This window comes from Bufo gargarizans, chromosome 1 (assembly GCF_014858855.1).
Source record: "Bufo gargarizans isolate SCDJY-AF-19 chromosome 1, ASM1485885v1, whole genome shotgun sequence".
NCBI classification, from domain to species: Eukaryota; Metazoa; Chordata; class Amphibia; order Anura; family Bufonidae; genus Bufo; species Bufo gargarizans.
Window position 1 is genome coordinate 666,006,240 of NC_058080.1, and position 21,584 is coordinate 666,027,823.

Consider the following 21,584-nt stretch of genomic DNA (forward strand, 5'->3'; position numbering starts at 1 on the left):
GCCAATGGTCTCCTTTTTGGGGATTCCCTCATTAAAGAAATAGGGAAATTCGTAGGAGTATTTGCCTCCCTAGATAAGGCCAAAACATCCTTGAAAAAAGTAGGTCAACCCAAAATTTTTGGCAGGGCTGGGAGAGGCAGGGGCCGCTTTCCCAGCCGAACAGTACAATTCAGACAAACCCAACAGGCTCCTTTCCAATCAGACAGAGCTACCACCTTCACACCGCACACCACACCTTTTTTCCCTACCAGAGGACGCCCATGGAGAACCCGAGGCCACCGAGGTTTCCCTAGGTCCAGACCCTCATCAGGTAAGCTTTTCTATCCCAAATTATCCCCACTTCCCTCTAGGGGGAAGACTGAAACATTTTTTCCAAATATGGTCCTCTCTAACCTCAGACTTATGGATCCTGAACACCATCTCAGGATACCTGATAGATTTCCAATCCCTCCCCTCACAGATTCACATCCCTCAACCAATACACTTCTCGACTTTAGACCAAGACCTTATAGAGTCGGAGATACGAGATTTGTTCCACAAGAAAGCTATCATTCCAGTACCACACCTAACCCCAGGTTACATCAGCAACATCTTTCTAGTAAAAAAGAAAGACGGCGGTCACAGACCAGTCATAAATTTGAAAACCCTCAACAATTTCGTGACTTACCATAATTTCAAAATGGAGGGAATTCACCTTCTCAGAGATCTCTTACTCCCTCAAGATTGGCTAGTAAAAATAGATCTGAAAGACGCTTATCTCACTGTACCCATACATCATTCCCATCAACCTTTTCTACAATTCTTCTGGAACAATCAGAAATGGCAATTCACTTGTCTCCCGTTTGGCCTTTCATCAGCCCCTTGGTGTTTCACCAAATTAATGAAACCAGTAATATCATCCCTAAGATCCAGAGGTGTACGTCTGATCATATATTTGGACGACATCCTAATTATGGCACAAACACTCTCACTAATCCTTACGCATGCACAATGGACCATTTCTCTTCTAACCAATCTTGGTTTTCTGATCAATTACAAAAAATCTATCCTATCCCCTTCCAAGGAACTAGAATTTCTAGGCTTCAACATCAATACAGACTCTGCTCTGTTGAGCCTTCCTTCCAAAAAACTCACATTGATTCGAAGAGAAATCCGTTCGGTATTAAACAGACAACTAATATCACTGAGAACCATTGCACGGATTGTAGGTCTCTTGTCGGCCTCCATACAAGCAATATTCCCCGCTCCACTACACTACAGAGCCCTTCAACGCTTAAAAGCGCAACATTTAAGAGAGGGATTGCAATATTCACACAAAGTCCCACTATCCCCGGAAGCCAAAGAAGAACTTCTTTGGTGGCTTCAACATATTCAGACCTGGAATGGGAAAATGATATTCAACTCCCTACCGGATCTGATATTAGAATCAGACGCCAGCCTATCGGGATGGGGCGCTCGTTGTGGCCCTTACTCCACAGGAGGAAAATGGTCAGACTCAGAGTCTCAACTACACATCAATTGTCTGGAATTACTAGCGGCCTTTTTCGCCATGAAAAGTTTCGCAAAAGACCAATCACACTGCTGCATCCTCTTACGTATGGACAATATTGCAGCAGTTCAATACATCAACCGTTTCGGGGGCACCGCCTCCAAGATGCTAACAGACATTGCCAAAGAATTTTGGCACTTCTGTCTAGACAGGGATATCACCTTAAAAGCGGAATATCTTCCAGGATTGATAAACTCAGTGGCCGATTGGAATTCCCGATACCTTTCGGATTCCAGCGACTGGCAATTACACCCGCTAGTCTTTCAACAGATAAACAAATTATGGGGTCCCCTCCTCATGGATCTGTTTGCATCTCGACTGAACACCCAACTCCCCACCTTCTTCAGCTGGCGTCCGGATCCAGAGGCCTTAGCCATAGACGCTCTCCGCCAATTTTGGCCACGGGAACGTCTCTACGCTTTTCCCCCATTTGCACTAATCTCCAGAGTCCTACTTCAGACAATCGCACAAAATTCCACACTAGTGATCATCACCCCATGGTGGCCGTCTCAGACATGGTTTCCCACACTACTCAGTCTGACGATAGATATCCCGAGGATCCTTCCTTCTCCCCAGGATCTTCTCCAAGACCCTTCGGGACACCTACACCCTCTGATCCTTTCAGGACAACTAACACTAATAGCTTGGTTGATTTCAGGCAACCAACAATCGATCTCGGATTTTCACAATCTACTATTGACATCCTCTCTGATGCATGGGCCCCGGGAACCAGAAAGGCTTATAGATCAGCCTGGAAAATTTGGTTTCATTGGTGCACTCAACGAGACTTGGATCCCATTCAAGCACCTATAACCCACATATTAAATTTTCTTTCAGAAGCTTTCAATATGGGGAAGGCCTATAGAACCATAAACCTCTACCGTTCCGCAATATCATCAGAGCATGCCCTTATTGACTCCATTCCAATCGGTAAACATCCAATGATTTGTAGACTCATGAAAGGCATTCGTTTTAGAAACCCTCCAAAACCTAGGTATCATTCCACGTGGGACGTTACTTCCCTTCTAAACCTTTTTTCTCACTGGGAGGATAATGAACATCTGTCACTAAAATTACTCTCCTTTAAAATCACGACCCTCTTATGCCTCATATCCATAAAAAGAGTCTCAGACGTTAGAGCCTTAGACATATCTCATAGATCCTTCACCCCTAACGGAGTAACCTTCCAGATAACCAGAAGAACCAAAACCAACCTGCACACAGTATTCTACCCGGCTTTCCCTTCTAACGATAAATTATGCATTGTCCGTTGTCTAAAAACATACGAATCCATGACCCAACCCTTACGCTCTCCCCAATCTTCACAACTTCTTATTTCTTTTCGTAAACCACATCTTCCAGTATCCTCCCCTACGTTAGCAAGATGGATTAAGCTTACCATGCAAATGGCAGGGATTAATACAACAATATTTGGCCCACACTCTATCCGAGGGGCGGTTTCTACTAAAGCATTTCAAAAAGGAGTTTCGCTCTCTGAAATTTTGAAGGCTGCGGACTGGTCTTCAGAATCTACTTTTAAAACATTTTATTTCAAACCTGACACTCACGTATCCATGTCTATCATTTAAATATGGTTATGTCATATAGCATAGAGTTAGCTTTAAACTTGCACAATGGGAGCCTCCTGTTGCAATAAAATTGGAGATTTTCCTAGCTATTGTAACGGAAAATATAGATTTTATTGAAGACAGGAGGCGAGCATTGTCCCCCCCTTTTTTCTAACCCAACCCTAATCATATTTCAAATATGTTTTCTATCTCCATAGCATACTAGGATATCTTCAATCCTTCATCCATCCTACAACGTTCCTGTTGCTCCGGTTTTACTTCATATAAATGTACTGTATACTCCTTTATGGTCAAGATCCGTTTAATTCCAAGTTACTTCATCACGAGTCATCACCAAGAAAGAGGCAGAACCTACAACTACAACACCTTTTATACACTTGGGAGATCTCCGATTGGCTACCTGGACTACCTAATTTACATATCTAACACCTGTCCTGAAAAAATTCTTTTAACTTGTTGTAATAGTTATTCTTGCTGCTAATGGGAGTAGTAAAGAAAGTTAATGCACAATGCTCGCCTCCTGTCTTCAATAAAATCTATATTTTCCGTTACAATAGCTAGGAAAATCTCCAATTATGGAACACAGTTATCATCCATACTATATATATGCACTACACATAGGTTTTCTTAAATTAAAGTATTGAAAATACTTGCAGAGAGTGTTGTATAGAGGTTTTTTTCAATACTAAAATGATTTCCTCTTTTTTATATTGCAGATGCATAATTCAATTTTGTTTTAATACATCATCTGTGTAATAGAAAAGGCACGACCTAAACCATCACCCACCGACATCTGCTGCGATTTGTGGAACAATAAGTTATTCTACACAATGGAAGATAACTACAGAGACAGGACTTCACTAGCGAGAGGTGCTAAGGACATAGCTAGGGAAGCAAAGAGACACACACCCAAAAGTGCAAATAAACCAAGAGAAGTAGAACGTGATGGATATGTCCACAGAGTCGAAGATCACTTCCCGGACGAAGAGGTATACTATACACGTGGCAACTACAATGGAGAGGTCAACGATGATGAAGGCTCTAGTGAAGCAACAGAAGGCCATGATGATGATGATGAGATGTATGATGGGGAGTATCAAGGAATTCCTGGTCAAGCAAAGGATGGCATGGTTGCTCTAGGTCAAGCCGTTCCTGATGAAAGTAAGGCTCGACACGATCTAGAAAGTGAAAGGAAAGCTGATGAAGAAGAGTTAGCACAGCAATATGAACTCATTATTCAAGAATGTGGACATGGCCGATTTCAGTGGACCCTCTTCTTTGTGCTTGGCATGGCTCTAATGGCTGATGGAGTTGAGGTGTTTGTAGTTGGATTTGTGCTGCCAAGTGCAGAAACCGATATGTGTATACCAGATTCTGGCTCTGGCTGGCTTGGTGAGTACCATTTATGCTATTTTTGTTGTAAATCACAGACCAAGGATTCATCATATTCTTGAGTAACGGCAGAAAGGTGTTTTTGCCAAAAAGACTATGGCCCTGATTTATCAAACTGTTTTGAGTACACTGCAAATGTTTCTAGCACACAACATTTACAGTGTAACTGTCATTCAGTTTATTTTTAATATTGTGTAGGGACAAGGATGTTAAAGGGCATCTCTCAGTAGATTTGTACCTATAAAACTGGCTGACCTGTTGCATGTGCGCTTGGCAGCTGAAGGCATCTGTGTTGACCCCATGTTAATGTGTGCCCGCATTGCTGAGAAAAATTATGTTTTGATATATGCAAATTAACCTCTATGAGCAACGGGGATGTTGCCATTACACCTACAGGCTCTGCCCTCTCTGCAACTGCTGCGCCCTCTGCACTTTAATTGACAGGACCAGGCAGAGAAAACATTATCACGCCCACCTCTGTCAATCAAAGTGGAGAGGACACAGCAGTTGCCGAGAGAGCTGACCTGTAGGTGTAACAGCAACGCCCCCATTGCTCTTAAAGGCACATTTGCATATATTAAAACATCATTTTTCACAGCAATGCGGAAAAGGCACATGTACCCTAAGAGCAGTATGGCCTGCATCAGGATGAGGAATGTGGGATGCAAGATGACAGGCTCTTTGCTGGTGGGCAGATATAGGTACAAGGGCCCAGACCACCAGCATAACAATAGATGGGACAGGGTAAGTGACTCCGTGCCTGTGCCCACTCGGAGAAGCAGGACAGTGGCAGGCATGGGCCGCTAGTGCAACAATTTGTAACTTCTTGGCTGAGGCTTCCTGATTATTTATTTGTGGTCACTAAACAAGTACAGTATTTTTTGCATGTTGTATGAGATTGATAAGGCATATGATTTCTAAAATATCTAGTGAATGCAGATAGCAGTAATTAGTGCTGCACTTGTGTTTGACAGTTTGATCTGTTTATTCATATAAAGGTGCCTTTACACACCCAGATGAGCAGCAGATTGTCGGGAAGGAAGTGTTGGCTGCACGCTCAGTGGAGACGAAGCGCTGCATGCACATGCAGCGATCACCTCCACAGTATGATGGCAAGGGATCGCTATCCCTTGTCCTCATACAGCTGCATGGTTTCTGGGCAGCTGATCGCTGTTTAGACTGCACGATAATTTAGGTGCCTGCATGAACGACATGAGCGTTTTGCTCGTTCATCGGGTGATCTGCTGCACCTTTACATGGGCAGATTCTTTGGAACAAGCATTCACAGGAACGTTTGTTCCCGATAATCTGCTATCAACTCATGTAAAGTCACCTTTAAACGATGAATTGTTGGATCTTTTTAATTTCATTGAGTCTCATTAAGCAAATTTTTTTAGTTTTTAACTAATAATGGTCGCTACAATGCCTAACATATCAAATCTTTAGTGGTTTGGTCACCCACCATATTTTATGAATTGGCTAAATAATTTTTAAAGGTGATATCATCTGATTATTATAGAATTGGATTACATTTGCCATTCGGTTTCTCAGAGTTAGAAACTACTGTACGTTTTTATCTTTTTAATTGAAGCATAGACACTTATAAAGACTTGAACCTCAAACATATTCAACTCTAATGTAGATACATCTTTTTTATTTATTTTTGAGACGTGATGGAAGAAATCTTCAGTAATGAAGTGATTTACTTCACCCATTTACTGTCATTCACTGTCTGAAACCACAGAGCAATTTGGATAATATATGTTGACAATCCATCAAATACATATTAAGACAAGATATTTGCATACAATAATTTACTAAAGCAGTTCATGTGGCACATGAACCTTGTCTTTATAGTTTGAAAGAAAAAAAATTCTCCTGCCATCTAACTTCATATTAATAATATGTTATTTTATTAACAAATTTTTGTATTTTATTGACAAATAATGGTATATAATCTCATACATTTTGTTACTATATTTATTAATAATAATAATAATAATAATAATAATAATTTTTGACAAATACTCTTTATTCCAAAATTCCCATAAGTTGAAGGAGGTTATACTGGATTGAACTCAGATTCGGATAAGGTGAAGCTATCATATATGCCTTTCACACTTTTTATTCTATCTCAGCACACCATAACCCAATTACTTTCAACCTTATAACCATAGGGTAATGCAAAAAAAAATGTTCAATTCCCAGGGACCCCTTCTCTGACTCTTACTTCAAAGAAGCTTGGTCCTGTGGCAATACATTCTTGCTTGCATCCTGTATAGTTGCTGAGATATATTGATTGTTTTGACCAAGGTGCTGAGGAAACCCATGATTGCAGGAAATCCTTGTTAAGAAAAACTGACAATAGGAGATTCAATGACCATAGACCACCAGCAACATGGAACTACAACCCTCTATGTCTAACACCTACCCATTCATTGTTCCTTTGACATTCGCTCGATGAGTAATTCTCATCTCATACATCCTCCGAGCAGGACATAAAGTCAAGACAGTAGTATCTTCTAAAAATAGGTGGGCCAAGATAGATTATCACAATTTGGGTCATTTAAATTGAAAAAGATGACATGAATGGTGATTTAATAACCATAAATATAGATTTCACTATCAGCACAGAAGGATTTTTTACTGTACGAGTGGTGAGACTGTGGAATGAATGTTGGCAGTAGGGGGTTAATCCACAATAAGAGAATACCATCCACAGGACTTCCTCCGGTTAAAATTCCAATGACTTTATACAAAAGTTCTAAAAAGGTATGAGGCAGACTCTGCAGTACGCAGCCAATGATCATTTCACATCTTCTGATGCTCTCTCAAGGCCTTCAGAAAATGCCGGAAGATGCAAAACGATTGTCGGCATTTGTCTCATACCTAAATAACAAAAAAAAAAAACTGTTTTGCAAGTTCCCTTATCTGGGATACTGCAATTGTTTCTGGGCAGGGGATTCTGGTGTTCAGACAATGATTGGCTGCCTAGAAACAATAAATCTCTTTAGGGGTGACCAATTGCAGCAGTCATTCCTCGTCTCGATATGCAGCGAGTCCCTGAGGAGCCGGTGCAGAAGATGGGAGTAGTAGGGGCCCTGATGAGATAATGTGTCACAGTGTACTCCTTCAGGCCATCGTACCCTGGGGTTCAGTGAAGTCAAAAGGTAATATGAAGAAATAAAGAAAGAAATATTTTTCTGAGTAAAAAGGATGAATTACAGTACATCCAGATGTCGTCTGTACAAGGTGGAAGGTCTCTATCCCCAGATGATGAGATATGGTGGCAGGCAAGATGCAAGACAATAACACTCTATGGTAGTCCTTATCTCTATTCAGATTTACCTAGGCTAACAGAAATAAATTGGCACTTGTGGCTATAGGTGTCCACGTATGATATGTAGGCTTTTACATGTGCCTGTGGTGATGGGTATCTTAACTTGTTTTCCCTTCACCTGCAGCAGGGTCTGTATAGCTGTAGTACTGATTACTCTGCTGACTTTAAACACTGTAGCTTGAAGATCTTCTGTGGCCTAGGACCCTACAATCTCCCTGGAGTAGTGGTCCTCACAAACCAGCTGTAATTTTTGTCTCAAAGGACCTTGGATCGGGAGCAGATGGAAGTGCCCCTTCACTCCAGGCTTGTTAAACTAACTCTCCCTAGAACTCTCTAGAAATCCCCTCCTGGCAAGAAATAGGACCAACCCAATCCTACCAAGAAGGGTGGAATGAAATGGAAATGTATATTCCTAATGCCAACCATACTACTGTGTATCATTCTGAAGCATATGGCAGATACATAACATAACATGACTTTAAAATGCAGTATATATAAAAAATTACAGATACCCTTTCTGAGCTATTACACATATAGTGGAGGTGATTGCTGCATGTAAATGTCACAACGAATGGTCCTACTGTTACTGGTCCTGGGACAAAATAAAACCTCTCTTAATATCAGACCACACACCAGCAATTTAATGGAAATAACACATATTTTACAACTGGATTCTTTTAATTCTCCTCGCCCCCTTCAAGACTCCAAGTGCTGGCTGAAAACGATCTATATCAGTCAGCATAAAAACAACTTTGAAGCATTGTTCAATTAAACAATACAATGAATCTAAGAAACTGTCCTTTTACTATTACAAATGATATTTGTTCCATAGCAAATGCGCATGTTTTCTGCAAAACGTCTCATTCCTTCATTTAGACAATCCGCATTCTCCAGACATCTGTCCAATTTTTCACTGATGCACTTCAGCAGAAATAGGCACTAGAGGAAAGATTATAGCAGCGCTTCATCACTGGCAAGCAGGTGTCCCTTGTCAGATCAGCTTCCCGGCCTCCCCTGCAGGTCAGATGTGTCAGCTTAGCTGGCATTCTGTGAGCCAAGCAGAGACAGACAGGTACATGATTCAGCTGGGACTTATCATAACCCCTTTCGGGATTGTACCATAGCTCTGCACACATGCTGATCCAGCAGCATTAACTTCCTCCAGTCTTTACTTCTGCTGCAGAATATTAATGGCATATCATGTAAAAAGCCAGACAAGGGATGCTATACATCTCCTGTGTATTGATTCCCACACAGAGGTATAAACTTAAATCTTTAGTTTACCCTCAAACGACAGCAAAAAAATTATAATCTTTAGGTTACCCTCACACCACCCCAAAATGAATCCCCCACAATCACAGCAAAAAGATATTTCCGTTTTTCACTGACTTGTGCTGTCCGCATTGTGCAGGTGTTTTGCTACCTTTTAGGCAAAAAATGTTAGCTCCTGATCTAGCATGGAAGACTAACGGAAAGAAACACGGGTTCCTTAGGCCTACCAGAGGTATTATTTTCAGTGCCCAACCCCTATATCATCAATAAAGTCTAAAACTTTCTGAATTAAAAAATAAACCCTAGTGGCAAGAGATTATCTCTAAAAGCAGCTCCAAAAGTTTTTTTCACCAGGATGTTTGGGGCCCACTATAGATTCAGAGACTGGGCCCACCAGAGGATCCTCTCGTACTGAGTCTGATGGGAAATTTTTAAATGTGTTTTTATAGTAATATTTTTAACCCTTGAGGCTTGTTTTTGTGTCTTTTTTTAATGCAGCATGCTCTGGTTCTTACATTTTCCCCTCATTTTTCTCCCATAGACTTCTACAGTTGAATATTTTTTTTTTTGCATCTGTTTAAAGGGAGTCTGTTACCTAATCTGAGCCTTTTAGACCGCCCAGATCAGGTTATAGACTCCTGTGCCCTCATTTCAATGGTACCTTTATTTATACTGTCCCTAGCCAAGATCTTCCAAAAAAGACTTTTAAAACTTATGCTAATGAGGTTTGGCAAGTGCCCAGGGGCGGCGTTACTGCAGCAAGTGCCCAGGCCCCTCGGCAATATGCAATTAGCTGGACCGTGGTACGGTTACATGGATGCCTAATTATGCAGTGGGTCAGGATATGGGTTTAATAGTCTATTGTTTTGATTGTGACGCCAATTGCAGCCTGTGCAGGGTACTAACACAGGGCCCTTTAAGGTGTTGTAACTCACGTACCAGGTTAGGAATGCGAGAGTGGTGTAATGTCTCTGTATGGTAGTAGTAATGGTGTCAATGGTGTCTCCTACCTGGGTACGGCTGGACTCCTGGATCCTGGCTCACAAGCAATAAAATGAGTGTGGTGCTAGTAGGAATAATAGAGGAATTTGCAGCAGTAATTGAGATCCAGACCTTGGGTAAAGTTCAAACTTGTCTTTACTAGTTGCAGCTTTCATCCAAGCGAGGTACAGCAATAGTCTTTGGTCCCAGCAGGTATTGGCAATGTGTGGCAGGAAATTATCTTCTGCTCTATCATGTGCCTAGAGCTTTTGCAGGAAATGGACGTATGCTTAGTAGCTCTGTAATGTGGCAGGAATTTATCTTCTGGACTATCTATATTCTGCTGTCTTGGGGACTGACTAGCTGAGGAGGAATTTGGCTTCTCCTGGGGTCTCTGGACGGTACTCACAGTTATTGTCTCAGGGTATGCTTCTTCCTGTAACTGGAGGTGGATGCTTGCTTTCTTCCAGCTGAGGCTGCAAGGTTCAGGCTGGGATTGATGATCAATTGTCTCAGCCGAGACAAGATCCTGCCTTTGGATTCCTATATCTGGGAGCTCCTACAAGCACAGCCTTCGCCTAGATGGGGTGGCTGGCACACTAACTGAACTTCCTTCCCTTCCCATAAGGCAGGACATGGGCCAGCCCACTTCTGCTCATAGAGGGGGAGCTAAACTGGAATGAACTATTCCAGTTCAGAAACACTAAACTGGCTAAGTCCTTGCTGAACACATTGCTGCCACCTGCTGGTGAACATAGAAATTACAGCAATATATATTTACAAGGCTTTACAATGCACATTTGTGAGAATATGATGTGAAATTACATTAGATGACACTGTCAATACACTTAAGAGATTGTAGCGGGGTAAAAGAGTTTTGTAACACAATTCTGGGGTGTTACAAATGTGCCCAAAAAACCACACCTATTTCACCCCTCTGGCCCGCCCTCCTTTCCTATTATTACCTTCTCCTCTCCCTCACAAATCTTGCGCCTGCTAGAGGGAAGACAATGCTGCGCCGACCTGCCCCTTCTTTGGCTTCACTGCAGTCCTCTGCAGCAGCTGGTTACTTCCGCCTGCTGGATTTTGAGCTACGGACCGGCGCATGCACAGTCCAACTCCCTGTTCCTCTGCCCATAATGGGCACAGCAGTGCGCAGGTGCAGGACAAGTGTGGAGCGGCGCAGGAGCGAGATTTGTGAGGGAGAGGAGGAGGTAATAATAGGAAAGGAGTGCGGGCCAGAGGGATGAAATAGGTGTGGTTTTCGGAGCACATCGCCGAGGGGCCTGGGCACTTGCTGCAGTAACGCCGCCCCTGGGCACTTGCCGAACCTCATTAGCATAAGTTGTAAAAGTCTTTTTTGGACGATTTCGGCGAGGGACAGCACAAATAAAGGTACCATTGTAATGTGGGCAAAGGAGTCTATAACTTGATCTGAGCAGTCTAAAAGGCTCAGATTAGGTGACAGATTCCCTTTAAACACTTGTTCGACAATATTTTGTTGCATAAACATTTTTGTGCTGTGTTTGACTACTGGCGAAGGTGCCCCTAACTTATGACGAGGAGCACAGTTATGTCATAAGCTATTTGCATCTTCTGCCAGTGCAAAGGGGAAACAAAGCCGGTCTTTGTAAATGACCCCCAGCCACTATGTGGCAAAAATGCTTAGAAAATTTATATAAATACATTACAAAAATTTTATCAAATCACGCTTCTTTAAGCCCTTTATGGGCAAAAAAACCACCACCTCATTTGTGGTCCAGTTTCTTTATTATTGTATGCACTTATATAGAGCTGCTATAGTACGCTGTCCTTTACAGACATTAGCATCAAGCTGTTCACAATGGGGCTCACAATCTAAGGTCCCTACAAGTATGGCCTCTTTCACACGGCTTTCCCAGTGTTTTGCAGTCCGTTTTTCACGGATACGTTGTTCCATTTTTTGTTTCCGTTGTGTTTCTGTTCTGTTTTTCCGTTCCGTTTTTCCGTATGGCATATACAGTATACAGTAATTACATAGAAAAAATTGGCTGGGCATAACATTTTCAATAGATGGTTCCGCAAAAACGGAACAGATACGGAAGAAATACGGATACATTTCCGAATGTGTTCCGTTTTTTTTTTTGCAGACCGATTGACTTGAATGAAGCCACGGAACGTGATTTGCAGGCAATAATAGGACATGTTCTATCTTTCAACGGAACAGAAATACGGAAACGGAATGCATGCGGAGTACATTCAGTTTTTTGGCGGAACCATTGAAATGAATGGTTCTGTATAAGGACCGTATACGGAACGCAAAAAACGGCGTGTAAACAAAAAACAAACATAAAACTGTTGTGTGAAAGAGGCCTATGTCTTTGGACTGTGGGCGGAAATCGGAGTACCTGGAGGAAACCCACACAAACACGGGGAGAACATACAGTCATGTGAAAAAATTAGGACACCCTTTGAAAGCATGTGGTTTTTTGTAACATTTTTAATAAAAGGTTATTTCATCTCCGTTTCAACAATACAGAAAGATTAAAGTAATCCAACTAAACAAAGAAAACTGAAGAAAAGTCTTTTCAAGATCTTCTGTAAATGTCATTCTACAAAAATGCCTATTCTAACTGAGGAAAAAGATAGGACACCCTCACATGTATTCCCTCTTAAATTGGCTCAGATCTCACACAGGTATATCACACCAGGTGCACATAATTAGTAGATCGTTACTCTGCATGTTGAATGAGGCTTGCCCTATTTAAACCTCAGACATTTAGTTTGGTGTGCTCCTGACTGTTGAAGTGAGAGTGAGCACCATGGTGAGAGCAAAAGAGCTGTCAGAGGACTTCAGAAAAAAGATTGTAGCAGCCTATGAGTCTGGGAAGGGATTTAAAAAGATCTCAAAAGATTTTGAAATCAGCCATTCCACTGTCCGGAAGATAGTCTACAAGTGGAGGGCTTTCAAAACAACTGCCAACATGCCCAGGACTGGTCACCCCAGCAAGTTCACCCCAAGAGCAGACCGCAAGATGCTAAAAGAGGTCTCCAAAAACCCTAAAGTGTCATCTCGAGAACTACAGCAGGCTCTGGCTACTGTTGATGTAGAAGTACATGCCTCTACAATCAGAAAGAGACTGTACAAGTTTAACTTGCATGGGAGGTGTGCAAGGAGGAAACCTTTGCTTTCCAAGAGAAACATCGAGGCCAGACTGACATTTGCCAGAGATAAAGTTGACAAAGACCAGGACTTCTGGAATAATGTTCTTTGGACAGATGAGTCCAAAATTGAATTATTTGGACACAACAGCAGAGGACATGTTTGGCGTAAACCAAACACAGCATTCCAAGAAAAGAACCTCATACCAACTGTGAAGCATGGAGGTGGAAGTGTCATGGTTTGGGGCTGCTTTGCTGCAGCAGGACCTGGTCAGCTCACCATCATAGAATCCACGATGAATTCTACTGTGTATCAGAAGGTGCTTGAAGAACATGTGAGACCATCAGTTAGAAAATTAAAGCTGAAGCGGAACTGGACCATGCAACATGACAATGACCCAAAACATACTAGTAAATCAACCAAAGATTGGCTGAAAAAGAAGAAATGGAGAGTCCTGGAATGGCCAAGTCAAAGTCCAGATTTGAATCCCATTGAGATGCTGTGGGGTGACTTGAAAAGGGCTGTACGTGCAAGAAACCCCTCAAACATCTCACAGCTGAAAAAGTTCTGCATTGAGGAGTGGGGTAAAATTTCCTCAGACCGATGTCGAAGACTGGTAGATGGCTACAAGAACCGTCTCACTGCAGTTATTTCAGCCAAAGGAGGTAACACTCGCTATTAGGGGCAAGGGTGTCCTATCTTTTTCCTCAGTTAGAATAGGCATTTTTGTAGAATGACATTTACAGAAGATCTTGAAAAGACTTTTCTTCAGTTTTCTTTGTTTAGTCGGATTACTTTAATCTCTCTGTATTGTTGAAACGGAGATGAAATAACCTTTTATTAAAAATGTTACAAAAAACCACATGCTTTCAAAGGGTGTCCTAATTTTTTCACATGACTGTACTAATTCCAAATACAAATGTATTTGATTTTCGGCCATGTTTGATGTACACATCCCTGTAAAATATCAGTGGAACCTGAAAATACACGAAAAGTAGAACATTTTTAATATGGGTAAGACTTATTCTAGTGCATTGTTCCCACTGACAGATCTCAAGTAGTATTGTATGTGGACAAGAAGAAAACAAAAGGAAATCATCCTGACAGTAATTTATGGAAATACAAATTGTCATCATTCAGCCCAATGCGGTTCTGCCTCTGTGAGGATCTAGATGAAGCATAACAATATTTTCCTGCTTGCCAGGTAGACATTTCTGCATGTCTGAATTTCATTTCACATCGCTTGATTTTATGGACTCACTCAATAGCTTACTCAGATGAGAAATTCATTGTCGAAGATATCTTTGTTTTCGCTGCAATAGGATTGCATCGAAATTGTACTTAGAAGCCAATTCTGCTCAGGGAAATAGATTCATCAGCCTGCATTTGTCATTATCACAGCTGGAAACCGTTTCAATCTGCAGAGAAAGTCAGATGAGTGAGAGCAGTCGCAGCAGGAGAATGTCCTCAATGACCAGAAGGTATTAGAGAAACTTTACACTTAATACGATTACAGAACCTTAGCACACTTCCAGTCAACACCATTTCATTCCTTTATACAAGTTGGTCCAGATGGTCTTAAAGTGAATCGTATCAGCTACATTTTTTTTTCACAAATTAAAACCAGAGACTGACAAATATTATTTTTTAAGCTTTTTTTTGTTTTCGGAGTGTACAATGATTTTTTTTTGTTCTGTAAATAATTATGGGGGCAGCCATCTTTCTGAGCTTCTCTTAATTATAGCACAAGAAAATTTGGACTAGAACCTTCAGAATCACAGGTGCATATCCATGAAGCAAACATAATTACAAAAAACAAAATGGCTGCACACCGTTATATATACACACAATAGAGCTAAGAAATGGGGGTCATTCTAGATAAAAGTTGTACAATACCGATTATAAATGAGTAATGGAAGCTCTTAGCGCACATACGTGTCGGGCCCATCTACCAGGAGTCAAGGTGGCTTCCGCAGATGGGTCCCTAACACTAAATATACTGCCTCACTTTGGACTTAAGCCTACAATATTCAGGGCAGTGTAGGAACCAGCTACAAACATATTCTGCTCAGAAGTCCCAGGTAGATGGGCATGTTTAGTCTAAAATAGGTGCTACCCTCAATATATTGCAAGAAAATTTAGACTAGAACCTTCAGAATCACAGGTGCATATCCATGAAGCAAACATAATTGCAAAAAACAAAATGGCTGCACACCGTTATATATACACACAATAGAGCTAAGAAATGGGGGTCATTCTAGATAAAAGTGGTACAATACCGATTATAAATGAGTAAGGGAAGCTCTTAGTGCACATACGTGTCAGGCCCATCTATCAGGCGTCAAGGTTGTTTCCGCAGATGGGTCCCTAACACTAAATATACTGCCTCACTTTGCACTTAAGCCTACAATATTCAGGGCAGTGTAGGAACCAGCTACAAACGTACTCGGCTCAGAAGTCCCAGGTAGATGGGCATGTGTAGTCTAAAAGAGGTGCTACCCCCAATATATTGCAAGAAAATTTAGACTAGAACCTTTAGAATCACAGGTGCATATCCATTCAGCAAACATAATTACAAAAAACAAAATGGCTGCACACCGTTATATATACACACAATAGAGCTCTATTGTGTGTATAAATAACGGTGTGCAGCCATTTTGTTTTTTGTAATTAGGTTTGCTTCATGGATATTCACCTGTGATTCTGAAGGTTCTAGTCTAAATTTTCTCTATGTATTATGTACTCCAAATGGTTATGTATGGACAAGAAACAGTTAACACTGGCAATCTGGGTTAGGTTGCCATGAAGACCGCCTGGTCCAGTCTCCTCTGGTTACTGAGTGTCTAGTCAGAGAAGCTAGAGACAGGAACTGCATGTGTGAGCTCCTGCTAAGTAGTCCCAAAGAGAAGCCTCATCCAGGAAACACCAATCCTGAGACTGAACAGTTGCCAAAGAACAAGTTTACTGAGAGAATACCCTTGAGGGAGAAGAACGGACATTTATAGAAGGTTTAGAACCAACAAGGCCAAGCTTTGGATTCAGACAGTAGAACTACCGCTATTTTATGTAATTAAATGGAATCTATCACTACCATTAAGCGCATTTAACTGCTTATATGATGCTGTAGGTCTCCTGGAGTGCTTTCTAACCAACCACACCTGTATGATCAATATAAATGTATTTGTGCCCCTCAAATAACGATTTTATAAATATGCTAATAAGCTGGAAGACAGGCCAAGAAGTGGTACTTAGCATTGGTGGAGGCCAGCCGCGCCCATTCTCAGTGAGCCCCACCCCTCCCCTCATCTGGTATTCTCCTCCTTGATGTGGACATCACTCTGCTGCAGAAGTAAAGTCTTGCACATGTGAAACATCATGTAATCTGAGCAACTGTGCGCTCTGAATTCCTGTGCTGGCATCAGCCTCAATAATGGAGCTGCGCATACAGCTGCCGCATGCTAGATTCCCTTTAATGGGGAAAATCATTGGGCCCCATAGAAAGAATCTCAATTAGGCCCCTATACCCTATTCCTAGCCCCTCCTACTAACTGCTCCTGGCCCTCCCACTAACTGCCCCTGTCTCCTCCCCTGTCCCGCCGCTTCCCTGTACCTCCACCCATGTTTCACCAACAAAGATAAAAATTTACCATAAATAACAACAAAATATATATATAAAACCCCCCTCCATGAACTAGGCCTGCTACCCCCTCCCCATATGGCAGTGGCACACTATATAGTATGCAGCAGGCAGCAGTATGCACAGTTTATGCGGAGGTATTGCAACGGTATACTATATAATTAGTGGCACATGGCACAGTTCATGGAGGGGTAAGGCGGTGGTACACTACATAATAAATAAATATAATAAGTGGCATCAGGCATAGTTCATAGGGTATATGGCAGTGGCACACTATATAATAAGTCAGAGCAGGCACAGTTCATAGGGGGGGGAAGTCGGTCGTAAACTGCATAATAAGTTTATCAAGGGATATGGTGGTGGTACACTATAAAGTAAGTGGCAGCAGGCACAGTTGTTTTTTTATTGTGTCATGTCCCATCCAAAGTCTCCCCGGCCCCAGGCAGACTCCCAGCCCTAGCCCAACCCATAAACTTTTTGGGGGGAAAGTCAGGGCTCGTACACATGACCGTGTGAAGCCTGTGCCCGTGTTGTGGACAGCAAATTGCTGTCCGCAATGCACAGGCACCGTCCGTGAGGCAGCCGCATGGGGATCGCAGACCCATTCACTTGAATGGGTCCGTGATCCGTCCGTTCCACAAAAAGATAGAGCTAAGTTCTATCTTTTTGCGGTGCAAAGGCACGGAACGGAACCCCAGAAAGCACTCCGTAGTGTTTCCGTAGTGTTTCCGTAGTGTTTCGTTCCATCTGGGGGTCTCTGTGTCCCCTGAGTGAATAAGCGATGGTGTGCATGCTCCACCACTGCTCCATTCACTTCTATAGGACTGATGGAGATAGCTGAGCAATGTACTAGCAGTCCCATAGACAGAGAATGAAGCAGTAGACATGCATGCACACCACTGCTCATTCACACAGGGGACTCCCTTTCTTGTGACTATTGGGGGTTTCAGCAGTCAGACCCCCAGCAATGAATCACCTATACTGCGGATAGGGGAATAAGTGTTATTTGTATTTCCCTATTACAATATATATCTGCTGAGTCCTACACATGAAATGCTGGTGGTGAATACAAAATATGGAGCACGGAGCTGGGATCGAAATACAGCCCGCTCCCACCAAACTATAGTCTAAACTGTAGTTATGTTTTATTGGATTCTCCCCAGGTAATTTTGCTTTATAAATTCTCTGCACCTGTGCTCTGCTCGCTGCCAACTTCATTTAGGCTGGATATGGAACACCTTCAAAAATGTAATAAAGCTGGACTAGAAGAGGCTTATATATGGAAAAATATCCAGCACTGCTACACGATTTAAGGGGCCAGCTTACAGCAAACATGGCAGTTCTTTTCATTTACTCTTGGTTGAGAATGTTGTTAAAATCAGATCACTGCTAAAAAATCATTCTTTTTCAAGAGTTAAATGTTGTGATTTAATGTTAAAAGCCCTTATCTCTTTGTGCACTGTTTATCCCATATGGCTGTGTATGGACAACAAACAGTTAACGCCATCAGTCTTAGGCTACATGCACACGACCGTGCTGTTTTTTGCGGTCCGCAAACCGCGGATCTGCAAAAAAAGGAAGCCGCTCGTGTGCCTTCCGCAATTTACGGAGCGGGTGGCCCATTGTAGACATACCTATTCTTGTCTGCAAAACGGACAAGAATAGGACATGATATATATTTTTTTTATAGTGCTGTCCGCATCTTTTGAAGCCCCATTGAAGTGAATGGGTCCGCATCCGAGCCGCAAAAACGGCGGCTCAGATGCGGACCAAAACAACGGTCGTGTGCATGAGGCCTTAGCCTAGTTTCCAGAGTAATGAGCTGATCCTGCCCCCTGGCTAGAGGGGAGTCTTAGCTGCGCAGAACTAGAGGTAAGACCTAAATGTATTCGCTCCTGCCAAGTAGGTCCAAAGAGAAGCCTCATCCAGGAAACACCCTTTCATGCACATCCTGTAAAAACCACAAGAACTTAGTAAGGCTACTTTCACACTGGCAGTAGCCTTTTCCGGCAGGCTGTTCCGGCGGGGTTAGAGCCTGCCGGATCTGTGCTACCATAAGTCCACCGTGCTGGCAGAAGTCCGCTTCAGCCCCATTCACTATAATTGGAGCGGGCCGGAGCTGCGGCAGCAGCATGGCAAACATGCCGAGAGACAGCCGGACAAAAACCGCAGCGTGCTGTAGTTTTATTCCAGCCCCCTCTCTGCATGTTTGACGCGCTGCGGCCAGACCTCCTGCCTGCCCCCATTATAGTGAACGGGGCCGGAGCGCACTTCCGCCAGCACGGTGGACTTGTGGTAGCACGGATCCGGCAGGCTGTTCCCCCGCCGAAACAGCCTGCCGGAAAAGGCTACCGCTAGTGTTAAAGTAGCCTAAGGGTCCATTTACACATCCGTGTGTGTTTTGCGGATCCACAAAACACAGAAACCTGCAATGTGCGTTCCGCATTTTGCGGACCACAGATCGCCGGCACTGATAGAATATGCCTATTCTTGTCCGCTATTGCGGACAAGAATAGGACATGTTCTATTTTTTTCAGGATCGGAATTGCGGACCCGGAAGTGCGGTCCGCAATTCCAGATACGGGCCCCATAGAAATGGATGGGTCCGCAATTCCGTTCCGCAAAATGCGGAACGGAATTGCGGATGTGTGAATGGAGCCTAAGTGTTTATTTGCCATCTGAATCTCAAGCCACTTATTAAACCTGCGGGGCTGGGAGTACCTTGGGCTGCCCTGAGCAAATTACTTCCCCTGAACACAATAATATATATTTTTTTTTCCATACTGTATACATTTTTTTATGCCATTTAATAACATGTTTGAATGGTGTGCATTTTTTCTGTCATTTTTCCCTATAAAGAAGAGAATGAAAAAAAAATCATCTGTATAAAGTGCATTGCTTCCACATGCTGGGTTTTTTTTTTTAAAGAAAAAACACCAGACACAAAAAATGTCAACAAATTGAGAAAAAAAAATGCATGTAGCAGAGAAAACTTTTGTGTGTCCTGCATTACAAATTTCCCATAGACTTTTAGCTAACATCTTTAGCCAACATCTAGGTACAAATAAACACCACTAGCAATACAAAAGTGAAAGCTCAATAAAAAACCCTTAGAACCTATTTGCACTAGTGTCCGTTTGCTAAAAATGTGTGATTTTTCTATTAACGTAGAATCAGTATTATCTCTTACTGTGTTCTGTTTGTCAAAATTTTTCATCCAGACGGCATCAGTATCTCATCCATTTTTCGCAGGTGTCTCCTAGCAACCATACACGAAAAATGGAACGCGGTGTGGTCTGTTTTTTTTTTTTTTTGCTGACCTCTTGACTTGTATGAGTTAGTCCAATGCAAGAATTGGACAAATTAGTGGTTGCCGCGTGTGGAAAATTGGACATGTGAATTGGCCCATTGTGTCAATTGAGCAGACAATTGTCCGGAAGAAAGGGTTCCTTCCCGACAATCACCTGCTCTTCAGTGAAGGAGACTGCTGCATTTACAAACTCGTGTTAGCGATGATCTGTTCGGGCAATGTAAAGGGGCCTTTAACCACTTCCCGACCACCCATTGACTATAAACGTCATGGGCGGTCGGGTTTATCTCTCATCGGACATTTCCGAATGTCCTTTCAGAGATGGTAGCTGCTAGATAATTGTGCAGCTACCGACCGGGCGCCCACGGTGACAGTAGGGCACCCCAGAGAGCAGGAAGGGACTGTTCCTGGGTGTCCCTGCCTTCATGTGACCGCTGAGGTCGGGGGAGTGCAGGAGCTGTCTTCCACAGACTGTGAGATTGAGAAACAGCTCTCATTGTTTGAACACTGTTTGTGTGTGGATTAAGTTAAATGATCAGGACTGATATTCTGCTATTTGGCCACAAGATGCCACTGTTCCTTAAACACAGCTAATTGAATCTTCAAAGGAGGTGGGGTTTTGAGAACAGGCTAGAAGAAGCAGCAGCCATCTTAGAAGCTAGCTGAGACTGAGGAACTGTGTGTGAGCAGAAGATCAGATAAATCCAGGAGTGAGAGGAACCCTCAGTGACCACAGCTGCAGCTGAGTGAAGCTGATCATTGACCAAGACCCAGATCCTGTCCAGGGAAAGGAGGATTATTTCCAGGAAGGCTGATAAGAGCTGAGGAACAAAGCTGCATACCCTGCAAAACCTCATGTTTGCTGGAGAGACTGGTTGTTTGGTTCAGAGTTATCAGTGGATAAAGGGCAGACCCGGGTCGGTAAGATCGTGCACGCACCTCACTGCATTGTTGACGCCTAGAGACTGAGAACAGGCCTATAGTTAGCTAGTTAGGGTCTCTGCTTTGTGTCAGGCCTAAAGTTTTGCTACTGTTACTACAAGGACTCCATTACTTAAAGGAACATTGCACATTTGAGAGCTGATAAACACCACCATGATCTCAATCCAGTTCAGCGTTTTGCTCAGGAGTAATACTCAGACACGTGCTACCGGACTAGTTGTGGGAGGGGGAAAACCATAGAGCACGGTAAGATTGTAAACTGTTGTGTTGTACCGCAAGTTAACCCGTACTAAGCACCTAAACAATTGTTTGTGTTTGCTTTAGGGTAATAATAGGTATGGCAAGGCAGTTTTAGTTGTGCGGTTGTGTGGAGTTGCTTTCCTCGTTCGTGATTTCGCTGTATTCCAGGGAGCCCATCCCAGTACATGGC

The 21,584-nt window shown here is 42.6% G+C and overlaps 1 protein-coding gene across 2 annotated transcripts in view; it reads left to right on the top strand.

The window, feature by feature from the left end:
- Positions 1 to 3,968: 3,968 nt before the first annotated feature.
- The window catches only part of SV2C (synaptic vesicle glycoprotein 2C), a 157,019-nt gene continuing 139,403 nt past the window's right edge, over positions 3,969 to 21,584 (top strand). For both annotated transcript variants that reach the window (XM_044291982.1, XM_044291989.1), the window contains exon 1: positions 3,969 to 4,530. In XM_044291982.1, the coding sequence (XP_044147917.1) occupies positions 3,969 to 4,530 (562 nt within the window). The remainder of the gene's footprint in view (positions 4,531 to 21,584) is intronic.